Below are 12,545 nucleotides of genomic sequence, written 5' to 3' on the forward strand. Positions count from 1 at the left end.
GCACCTAAAATTCTAAGGGAGGGGAAACTTCCTCTCTGAATGGAGAAGCTGTGATCCCAAGAAAGTGGAACCAATCCCTGTTGTTTATTCTGTGTGTATCTTCTGCCACTTGGCTTCAGATACAGGCTTGGCCATACGAAGTGTACAGCAGAATGGGGTAACTGAAACCCAGCTTTCTGGACAAGAGACCAAAAAGGGGAGGGCCAGAGTGGGGAAAAAACTGGAAAGATCACCGAGGGAAGAGCTCAGAAAGAGATCCAATAACACTGTAAGATGCTAATAATGGGGGAAACTGGGTTCAGAATACACAGAAAATCTGTACTAACTTTGCAATAATTCCGTAAATCCAGAAGTGTTCTAGGGACTTTCCTGGTGGCGCAGTGGTTTAAAATCCGCCTGCCAATGCAGGGGACACGGGTTCAATCCCTGGTCTGGGAAGATCCCACATGCCACAGAGCAACTAAGCCTGTGTGCCACAACTACTGAGCCTGCACTCTAGAGCCCGTGAGCCACAACTACTGAACCCCATGCGCCTAGACCCCGTGCTCCACAACACGAGAAGCCACCGCAATGAGAAGCCTGTGCATGGCAACAGAGTAGCCCCCGCTCGCCACAACTAGAGAAAGCCCATGTGCAGCAAAGAAGACCCAACACAGCTAAAAATAAAATAAACAAATTTACTTTTTAAAAAAAGTGTTCTAAAAATTTTTTTAAACTAAATATTTACCTTGGCTCCTTCACTCTTATGTTCATTCACGTTACTCACTGAATTATTTACTGAGCACCTACTATGTCATGTCCCAGGCACTAGTCTATTCTCTGGAGATACAAACAGCAAAACAAAACCCAGCATGATTCCTGCCATCAAGCAGTTTGCAGCAGAAAATGAAAAATAATAATAAGTGGTTGCCAAGCCATAGAAATAAAGTCACCACTTCAAAATTAAAAATTATCTTCTTGAGTCTTCATTGTAGAAGAAAAATCTATGAGAAGTTAAAAGCCCAGGCTGAAGACCATACAATCTATCAACTGACAATCAACGAGCAGGATTTCCAAAGAGGACTCATAGGCGGTTCTGGAGCCAAACAAGGCAAATCCTTAGCAGGCGGCCCAGCCCCTGGCCTTAGCAGGAACAATTACTTTGAATCTAGGCTTACACCAGAAGGCCAGGCTAGCTGTTGGCTCTCTGCAAGCCAGACTGTGCTGGGGACAAGACATGGATAGGAAGCCACATGCCCTACTGGGGTGCAGTCTCAGCAGTGGCAGGAAGGCAGCTGGGCAGCATGACCAGGACAGGCTCCACCTCAGCTACACAGGGATCCACGCATCCACCCTCCTCCCATGCTCACACGCCACACACTCTTTCTTTGAACATGAACTAAACACCTACTGTATACCAGGAATAGGGTAGGCCCTCCACAGTAAGGACAAACATAGGTATTCCAGGAGACACTGGGAGAAAATGTTCTAGGCAACGGGAAGAACATTTACCGAGACCCACAAGCTAGAGAGAGCGTGAAGCCTTCATGATTTTTCAAGCGGTTCAGTGAGGCTGGGGCGTGGGCTGGGGCACCGTCAGAGAGAAGACTAGAGGTGGTGGCAGAGGCCAGATCATGAAGGGCTCTGTGGGTCCTATAAGGAGTTCAGACTTTTTCTTGATGACAAAGGGAAGCTGGTGAAGGGTTTCAAGCAAAAGACGTGCATGGATGGGGCATATGATCAGATGCAGACTCTTACAGAAACCATTTTGCCAGCTGCTGCTATTGTTCTATGGTGACCAGACTAGAGAGGGCTGCCCTGGAGGCAGAGAGATTACATGGCATAGGCGGAAAGCAGAAGTGGGATTTGATACCTCACTGGATGTAGGAAGCAAAAAGGTGGGAGGATTCAGGGATGACTTCCACGTGTCTGACCTGGGTGAATTCATGGGATGCCAGAGTAGAGTAATAATGACAATAAACACAAACACTGTGTGCTCCCAGGATGAGTCAGACCCTGCCAGGAGGTGAGTGAGTGCTGGCGCTCTGGGGAGGACTGGGTGCTCTCAGGGACCTGTGTCAGTCTCCTACCCTGCAAATGCTGGTGTATTTGCCTTTACGTCATTCCCCAGGTCTTACTCAACAGGCCAGGATGTATTAAATGAGCCTCCAGAAAGTTTAAGCAGTCTTTACAGATAAAAAATTTGAAAATAACCCCACACCCTGAACAAGCCGCTTCTGTAAGGATTTCTACAAATATGTGATTCTGTATTTTAAAAAAAGCAATATTCTGAAGGTTCTTGTTATCACGAAGTAAACACTACTCTTTTTTATGTAAGCAAACACACTCGCCAAGGTAAATATCCAACTGAGGTAAAAATGGAGGCGACATGGGTGTGTTTAAATTAGCCAGTAATTTTGGAGGAAAAAGCAGAAAGTTGGGTGGGATGGAAGAGCAGCCTATGATTGGCCAGCTGATCTCCCAACTCAGCGTAAACTTGGTGGAGGGAAGGAAGGGGTGGCCTACACAAGCCCAATGTTGTCAGGGAATCACTAATTCAGAGTGCTTCTATGGAGTCCTCTGCTGGGCTAAAAATAGCTTTGCTGTAGAATGACTTCGTATTTTTAAAGTAGAAAAACACTGAGTCAAGTCTATGAGTCAATTCACAGCAATCAATATGAATGTTAAATATACTATACATGGTTTCAAGGAATTAGCCATCACCTCTCAACTCTAAACTCAGAGGATAGCTAGGATGTATCTAGACATCTGTCAGCTTACCCCTAAAGACTATACATATGCACATAACTTCCATTTTGAAATAGAATCATCATGGCCGTAGCCAGTCATTATAAATCAGTTTTATTTTAAAAACTGAAGGTTATAATATATACACTATTGATACTATGTAGAAAATAGATAACTAATGAGAACCTACTGTATAGCACAAGGAATTCTGCTCAGTGCTCTGTGGTGACCTAAATGGGAAGGAAATCCAGAAAAGAGGGGATATATGTATACGTATAGCTGATTCACTTTGCTGTACAGTAGAAGCTAACACAACATTGTAAAGCAACTACACTCTGATAAAAAATTTAAAAAATAAATTAAAATTGAAGGTTATCCCAACTGACCTTATTACATTTATAGAAATTTAAAATATCACATCCTTCCCTCTAAGTCAACTCACCATAAACTCATCAACACTGGTGGGAAATCTGGGAAGTGTATGGATTGACAGTGAACTATATGACCTCAGTCCACAATTTACTTAATGGAGTTAAATCGTTGACCTACGGTTACACAATACAGCCAAAGGGTATGGCAGAGGCAGAAGTCGTCACCTTTTTCCCAGAATACAGTTTCTTCACTAAACAAATCCCCATCTCAAACACCTAAACAGGGAGGGTGAACATTTTAGAGGCAAAAATTGTAGAGAAAGAAAATTACAGTCATGAAGTCATCTGGCTTTAGTCTTCTCTTGATATTTTGCCTTTCTCTTGTTTACTCTAGAAAATATTTTTATATAAATGAATAGTGTTGTTGAGGTCTAAATATTTTAAATGACATAAGAAACTAAAATCATTATTTAGGTAATTTAGGCCAAACTGACCCTCCAATACAAAAATAAATAAAAGTTGGTCAGAAGTATTTCATGTTTTGAAACGTCTATAAAATTGTCTCATTTGGGGGGTTGAAAACATATCTTAAAAACCTTTGTGAATGCAAACTATTACATTTAGAATGGATAAACAACAAGGTCCTACTGTATAGCACAGGGAACTACATCCAATCTCCCGGGATAAACCATAATGGAAAAGAATATAAAAAAGAATGTAAAGATGTGTGTAACTGAGTCACCCTGCTATACAGCAGAGACTGGCACAACATTAAATCAACTATACTTCGATTAAAAAAAAAAAAAAAACCTATGTGAAAAAAACCCCACAAACCTATGTGGAAGCGGCCTCTCATTCCTACTCCGTCTCTGATGTCTCTGATGCCAATTTTCCATATTAATAAATACATATAGAAAGTCTTGCGGTTTACAAAGCACCCCTGCAAGTGTCAGCTCAGTCAGCTCTCATGATGACTCAGCAGGGTACTGTCCCCATTTAACAGAGGAGGAAGCCCAGGCCCAGAGGGATTCGGTGATTTATTTTGGGTTACACAACTGGTAAGTGACACCATACTCCAACTCATTCCTTCCAACTCCAAATATTCTCTGCTTTTCCCACTGTGCTGCCAGTTAAAAGCGCTTCCTTTTTTTCCTAATTCAAGATGATAAAAAAGTAATTACCCACAAAGTGTGGTTACTTATTCAGCTGCTGCCAGCTACTCTAATACTTTCTGCTACCAGAGCTCAGGAAAAAAGCCTTTCTCAGCCTCAAATGCAGAAAGCTTGCTATTGAATACTCCAGAATTACACCAAAGGGTCCTTGGACAATGAGGCAAACACATCTCTACTTCCACCGCTCAGTGTGATCTGCTTTTGCTGGCTTCTGAGCCATAAGGATCACTTGTACTGCAGCACCATGTCTAGTGAATCGCCAGACACCATAATGGAGCAAGTGACACTGTGCTCAGCCTGGGCTCTGAACCTACAGCATGAACTAAAGGCACTGCAGGCACAGTGCCCACCACCCACCTCCCCCATCACCCCCACCCAGGCAGCAGCCTCCATCACCTTCCTTAAAACTGCTGCACTGCTGCTCGGCCCTCAAACTCCTCCAGTGACCCATGTGCCTTACCAAACACATTTTCTTTCTTCTCCAGTCCGTTCTCCTCCACACACACCTTCTGAGTATAACTTTGGCCTTTGTTATTCAGTGTGGTTCCCTAATGAACAGCCTCAGCATCACCTGCCCACTTGTTAGAAATGCAGAATGTGGGGCTCCACCCTAGACTCAACACTTTAACAGAATCCCCTCTCCCCCATTAATTTATAAGAAATTAAAATTTGAGAATTTACCCTAGGAAAAAGGACAAAGCAAGTGAACCTCCTCCTGTCTGGTTGTCACCCTGTGCTGCCCTTGGGTACCAGTATTTCAGGCTCTAAGAACGTGTTATGGCCAAGTTCAAACCCTCCAGCGACAGCTCATCTATTCCCACAGTATATCCAATTCAGCTAGGTTTCACGGTTCCGCAAAATAACCTGCTTAATATTTAGCAAAGTAGTCACACTAAAGTATGAATAGCTAATAATGCCTACAAACAGTGGGCTCTGATAGAATGTTACTGAACACAGTGATAGCAAGAAAGTTGTAAAGTCAGAGGAATCTGGGTTTGCATCTCAGCTCTCTCAATGATTAGCTGTGAGAGTCTCAGAAGCTTTAAAAACTCTCTGAACTTCCATTGCTGCCTCTGTAAAATAAGGACAATCCCTGCCTTACAAAGGGAGTAGACATACTGCAAAGCATCTTGCATACCTTGCCTGGCACATAGTAAGTGCTCTCTTCCTTTTGAATGAATGAGCCAGTAACATCAGAGAAAACTGAATTTCAAAATCATGTTGATGCAAATAAATATCTAGTTGGTGCTGCTCCGGCCAGTGTAGCCACACAGGGGACATTCTGGAGTAGGCAAGCATTTCTTGTGACGTGGAAAATCGCATCAGCCAACCGCCACGAGCCTGGAAGTCACACACCACACCTCTCCTACCTGGTAACTTCTCCTACACTAACTTATACTTTGGAGTCCTCTGATTCAAAAGCTCTTCTCCCTTTCTCCTTGGAAAAACTGTTTAATCATCAAATAAAACGGCCAAAAGTATTAGCAGTGGTGGAAGTAATAAGTTTAAATGGCAATAAGCTCATTTTTAGCACTTAAAATATCATTTCAGCAATATCATCAATGGACAAGTTACAAACTAGAATTGTTTTTATTATTCAGTATAACTGGTAAAATCATGCTTTAACCTGATTTTTTTTTTTTTTTTTTTTGCCACACCGTGCAGCCTGTGGGATCCCAGTTCCCCAACCAGGGATCAAATCCATGTCCCTGCATTGGAAGCACAGAGTCTTAACCACTGGACCTCCAGGGAAGTCCCTAGCCTGATTTTTAAACTGTCGGTTTGATTACTGATTATACTTGAAGGAAATTAATTTGAAAAAATCTAAGTTAAAATACATGGAAATAATTTTTAAAGATAATCCTTAAATCAGACTGGGCATCTTATAAGTTTTTCAGAATTAATAATGCTTCATTAATTTGTTAAACAAAAGACCAAAAAAAGCACAAAACATGAATGGAAAAAAAGGTACAGTTAACTAAAATAAAACAACATTTCTGCCTAACAATAAACACCATAAACCAAGTTAAAAGGCAACCCATCAACTGAGAGATTTCCCAACACATACAACCAACAAAGAAAATCAATAAGAAAAAGACAAACAAATCAATAACAAATATAAGCAAACAATATGAACGAGCAACTCCCAGAAGAGCAAACCCATTGTGCAATAAACGTGAAAAGGTCTGTAACCTCATTAACATCAGGGAAAATGCAAATTAACAAAGAAGCTACCACATTACACTCGGTTATGGGCAAAAATGTTGAAGTGTGACATTACCAAGTACTGGAAAGGAAATGGCACAAAAGGAACCCCATATCCTGCCGGTAGGATTGTCTAGTAAACTCACATGACCGCTTTGGGAAGCAATTTCACCCTCGTCCAGAAGCTCGAGAATGGGCACCGGCACCACACAGGGGTGCCTCATCTCCCCTAGAGCAGCGTTTTCCAAAGTGTGATCGCTGAGCTGGAGCAGCACCACCCAGGAGCCTGTTAGAAACGCAAATTCTCCAGCCCCAGCCCAGACTTACTGCCTTACTGGGGGTGCATTCTAAAAAGCCCTCCAGGGATAGGGAGGGTGGGAGGGAGGGAGGGAGACGCAAGAGGGAATAGATATGGGAACATATGTATATATATAACTGATTCATTTTGTTGTAAAGCAGAAACTAACACACCACTGTAAAGCAATTATACTTCAATAAAGATGTTAAAAAAATTTTTTTTTAAAAGATGATATGTAAGATAAAAATAAATAAATAAAAAGCCCTCCAGAAGGTTCTCGTGCATGCTCGAGTTTCTCACACATTTCGTCCTTACCTGTTTCATCAGGACATTGTGTCAGAATACCAGGGACGTGGTCCTTGATACATTCTCTGGGAAGGTGGTCTGACAGACAGACCTTGGTTTACCAGGACAGCATGTCGCTGAGAGTCAAAGGACAGTGTGCAGACAATCAGATTTCCTCAAAGGCACACATTTGCACAAAGAGGTACATACAAAGACGTCTGTATACAAATAAAGCATTTTAAATAGTCTAAACAGCTGCCTGTAGAAGAACAGGGACGACAGTACACTATACAGCAGTTAAAACAGACGAAGTAGATATTCATGAACCGGCAGGGATAAATCTTGAAAATACAACATGAATGAAAAAAAGCAAGCTGCAGAATGACACCTATAGGATGATACCATTTAACACTGTTAAAATCTCACCCCAAAATACTGATGCTATTTTTGAATAAATAAATTAGCATTTGTGTGAAAACATCAGGGGGGTATCTGGGAAGTACATCTACTGATCTCAAGGTAATGGTTATCTGTGGGCAAGAAATGAGAGGAATGGGATGGAGGAGGACAAAAAGAACATCAACTGTAAGATTTTAGTCTTTTTTTAACTGTCAAATATATGATAAAAAGTTAATATTTGTTAGATCTGGGTTGGGGTAAAAGATACCGCTTGCATTATTCTGTGTATTCTTGTGCATATTTGGGGTATTTCATGATAATTTAAAAAATTTAAAGTAGCATTTCATTATACTTGTTAATACTAGAAAACCGCATTTCTGTACAAAAAGAAATGTTTCAAAGCCACAGCCTCAAGAGGTGTAGGGCCTTTAAAAGCTGAATCTTTGTGACACCTAGTGGTAGTAGTAATAGTTACAATTTAATACACAATTCAGTGTATTAATACCTGATTTCTTGGTTTAATTAAATTTCAAAAAAAATTTAATACTTGTTCTTTTTGTTTCTATTTTTGTTTTCAGTGGTCTGTACTTGAATATTTTTAATGGGTATGACACTTTAGAATAAGGTTATCATCTCATATTCATTAATTATATGGCTCAGCCACTGGTCTCCTGAAAAATGTATCAATTACATCAGTTCTAGTGTCCCCCAAACAAGGGCGTCCCTGCCATCCCATTCTCTGGGTCAGTGACAGCAGCAGCAGAAGCTCTGAGCTTCTCTCTTACACCCTGCTACATACCCAGCTGCCAGACATCCTTTCCTGCCCCTGACCTACACCTCCTGCATGATCCCTCTAAGCCCTCAATTGCTCCACCATTACTCCAGGCCCCAGGCTCTTCCTACCTCCTTCATATCCACACAGTCAGCTTCCAAGTTGGCTTACAGAATGTGCCATGTCTACACCTGTTTGCTTTACATCCCCCACTAAACTGTGAGTGACTTGAGAGTAGGAACCATGTCTAGCACAGATGTTCCCCACGAGAACCTAGAACAGTTCTTAGCACATAGTAGGTACACAATACATGTTACTGACGAATTTCCACTACCACAACCCAGGTCCCGACCTTCATCACCTGAAGCCTAGACTAAGACAACAGCATCCTAAGCCAAAACCACCCTAAACACCACCAACTAAGCATCTTAAAACATCTCTTTGCAAAATAACACCACTTTCTCACGCCCTGTTCCTAATAAAGTTTTTCAACGTACACTTCTCATTTCCGTTCTCTCTCTCAGCCTAGACTTCCTAGCTTGGACTTTAATATGCTTCATAATCTGATCCAGATCAACTTTTCTGAACTTCCCTCCTACTTCATCCCTGCACGGATCTGCTACTCCTCAGGCAGCCTGCAGGCATTCCTGCCTTCATTTCTCTGCTCACATTTCTCCTCCTACCCACCCACAATCAATTCTGAACCTTTCTTCTTTGTTTTTTCTGTGTTTTGTATGTTTTGATCTCTCACTTCCATGAAGCTCTAAGTGACTTCTGTCCATGTAAAAAGTTCATAGCACTAACTACCTGGTCCTTTGCCGCCTCCATCATGATTTACCTTCTCGCCCGTGCCCTTGCTCACCGTGCAGGGGAGAGATTTGCAGTGGCACTGAGCACCTCTCACACCAGTCTGTGCACTCAGAGACCAGCTAAGTTCTCAGAGGGGAGCCAACCTAGAGAGGCTTGTTGAAATGAGGTAAGTCAGGTAGAGTGGGGGGGAGGCCATTGACTGCAATTAGGATAAGCCCTTATCATCTTTAAGCCGGAGGAACCCGGCACATGATTCTGAATAATGTGTTAAACAAGCGGGTCTCTTATAATTTGATGAGGGACTGACGACAGTGACACTAAGGTGATGAGCTAAAAAACCTATCACCGGTGGCTTCGGAACATGAGAGAAAAGAGGAGCGAGTATCAGGCTCCTTGTATTGGACAAGAAGTATGAGAACCACAAGAGGGTTGAGGAAGGCTCCCACCTCATAAACTGGGCACCTGTACAGTAATGAAGCTGCCTGTGATACTGCAGAGGTGAGGAGGGGAGAGAGTGTCTAGGAAAATAAAGTCAACTATGTTTCAGACACAGCTGTTTCTGTAACATTCTTAGCACACACAAATACATTCAGTAGTTTAAATATTTCACACAGAACTGGGCAATGAGGCCAGCTCCAGCACATTAGCTGGACAGCTCGGAACAGTGACTTTCTGAAACTTCCTTTCTCTAATACATTCAAATCCAGGCTCCTATCAACAATCCCATGAACCCTCAGTAGAGCCTTCAGCATTAAGAAGAGCTCAGTGTTAGCCCCCTTCTCTCTCCTTCACCAACTTCACACCTGACCCCTTTCCACCCACTCACAAGCCCACTTCTATCTAGCCCCAATCCTGACAGTGTGTGTTTAGGCTGGACAATGGGCATTGGTCCTGCTCCTGATTTATAGTCAAGCTCCTTGGTAAACACTGACTCCTTGGCTGGGCCAAATCTTTGCAAAATACTCTACCACGAGCTGTGCTGTTTGTTCTCTCCTCTCCTACCTTGCCCCTCTGCCCCCATCTCCCTCCCACTATTGCTCTGTTCCTGGCCGGGAATTTGCTTTGAACAAGGCCACTCACCTCTTGCCCTAGAGCCGCCGTGCGGTCATCCAGCTGACAGTGGGCCTGGGAGCCGCACACTCCAGTGCTGCTCTTGCTGGACTCCAGACCCCACGGTCTTGTGACAGTCTACCAACCCTCAGCTCTAGGGCATCGTCATTAGCCCCTGACTGCTCTACCTCTGAGTTTGTTACGGGCTACTGGAGAACATGATTTAAGAGCTCTGATGAGGTCTCTACTTACCTAGCCCAGTACCCAGCATGTAATAACGTGGTAGTAGTAACAAGTTCACTACTTGAGTGCCTACTAAATTCTAGTCACTGCTACAAAAGCTCTACATGAATTAAGTCATTTAATTCATTTAAGTTTAGGGCCCACAGAGCTGTCCAACAATTATTTTATTCATCCATTCCGCCAGCAGATGTTTTAAAATTCATTCTCACTCAAGCACCTGACCAACATCTGCCCTTCTCTCCTTCTTTACCAAGAGGATCAGAGGTATATATTGCAAATTCTGCAATGCACCACTGTCCCAAATTTCATCCCCTTCCCTCAAAACCTCTCTCTCTCTATATTTCCCACCCCGGATGAGAGAAAAGAGTAATTCCCAAAGTGCTTTCCTCCCTCTGTGACTTTGTTCCACACCCAGTTCTTCTGGAACCCTGCTCTAACCCTCCTGAACCACAGTTTTAGCCTCTCTCTCTCAACTCCCCAACGTTCCTATCGCCAAAACCACAAACAAAACCTCATTTCTCCCCACAAAAAGAATTCCTTCTCAACCTTGCAAAATTCTCAAGCCACTTCCTCTTCATCACCAAATTTCTCCAAAGAATAGCTTTACAATCTTTCCCTTCTTTACCAAAATTCACGCCTTAACCACATGATCTGAATTGCACCTCCACAGCCTTAATGAAAACTGTAAAAAGTCCTCAAAAGCCATCACGAGTCTTCCTACACATCACTGCCGTGTCGCAAGCCCAGACCTTTGAGCCTGGCGCCCAGGCCTCCATGATCTGGCCCCTAACCGTCCCTCTAGCCCTCTCTTTGGCTAGTTTTCTTCACATCCCCATGGGTTTCACGTGTTCAAAACTTACCTCTCCTTTAAGGTTTTTTCCAAGGTTCTCCCTTTCATAAACCTTGCTCAAATCATACTCTCCTCTAAATCCTTAGCTCCTATTTGTGACAATTAATAGTTCTTCACACACACTGCCTCAAATTATATGTGCACACAAGTTATGCTTTTCAACCACACAAAAGCACTGTAAGGGCAAACGTCATGCCTTATTCTTATTTCCCACAGTAACTAGCAGGGATGGAACTGGGACAAGGCAAACGGAGTGCCTACGGGGCAAAATCTGAGGCAGTCACTCAGGTTCCTGTAATTACAGAGTCAGCACTTAAACTGTTACCGCATTTGCCTCATCCTGGCCCAGCCCTGTAACTAGTGACGTCTCTTTGACGCAGATTGAGAATAAATGAATCTAGACCAATGAATCAATAAGGTGATAGTGTAAGTACTTTGGGTGATGACTACCCATCTCTGTGGAATGAGATTGGAGATGATAGGCATATAGTGCAAATCACAAGCAGTGAGACAGGAAAAGTCTGCTGAGGAGTCTCTAGGAACATAAATACTACACCCAGGAACACCCTCCCCACTTCTCACACAAGATGCTGTTGTGTCTGAATATAACACCTGGATTTATTTACTGCAGCCACGCAAGGAGCAACCCGAGGATGAAACCAATAGAAGAGAAAGATGGAGCCAAGAGGGGGCAGCTAGAGCCCTGATCTGTCATGTTTATGACCTGCCCATTCTCTGCACTTCTCGTAGGAGACATTAAGTCATTTGATCTATAAAGCCAGTTGAGTCTGGGTTTTTTAGTTATTTCAGCCAAAATAAGACTAATACAGTATAATCTCCCAGAAGAGAATGGTGTGGCAGACGAGGAGGCTGGGCTATTTCTGCACCCTCCTCTCTTGCTCCTCCCAAGAGAAGGATGAGTTGGTCTGGGGTAAAGGTCCTGGGCTCAACCGAGCCTTTGAGCTCTTGCCCCTGAATGTCTCAGCAAGCAGAACCGACCACGGACCCTCCATGCTTCCATCTCCCCTCTGAGAAGCAGAGCAGACCGGGCTCTCCACCTGACACAGAGAGAACTGCAGCTCCCCGAATGCTTTTCCTGAGACTAGCCAGCAACAATAAAATACTCAGTTTGGGCCCAGTGTGCAAAGTGCACTCTCTGTGGAAGTTTTAACGTTTGTAAAGTTGGTACTTTGACTCGCATTTGGCCCTTTATGCCTGGTTCCAAACAGGATAAGAGATATAAGTCATTAGGTACCTCCAGGACCCCCGAAGTTCTTCTCAGAAAATAATCACATTAAACTTCATGAAATTAGGAAAGTTGAGTATAGCAAAGGAATAGTTTTCCATGAGAAAAAGTCTATAG

General features: G+C 43.0%; 1 protein-coding gene across 2 annotated transcripts in view; it reads right to left on the reverse strand.

Moving 5' to 3' along the window:
- LOC114908622 (S-adenosylmethionine synthase) overlaps positions 1 to 12,545 on the reverse strand; it is an 81,320-nt gene that overhangs the window by 29,648 nt on the left and 39,127 nt on the right. Inside the window, exon 7 of one of the 2 annotated variants that reach the window (XM_029244911.1) lies at positions 7,089 to 7,195. The exons of the other annotated variant lie outside the window; for it this stretch is intronic. Within the exon in view, the coding sequence (XP_029100744.1) occupies positions 7,097 to 7,195 (99 nt within the window). The 3' untranslated portion in view covers positions 7,089 to 7,096. The remainder of the gene's footprint in view (positions 1 to 7,088; positions 7,196 to 12,545) is intronic. 2 annotated transcript variants of the gene reach the window in all.

This window comes from Monodon monoceros, unplaced genomic scaffold (assembly GCF_005190385.1).
Source record: "Monodon monoceros isolate NGI ecotype Baffin Bay Population unplaced genomic scaffold, NGI_Narwhal_1 Super_Scaffold_4, whole genome shotgun sequence".
NCBI classification, from domain to species: domain Eukaryota; kingdom Metazoa; phylum Chordata; class Mammalia; order Artiodactyla; family Monodontidae; genus Monodon; species Monodon monoceros.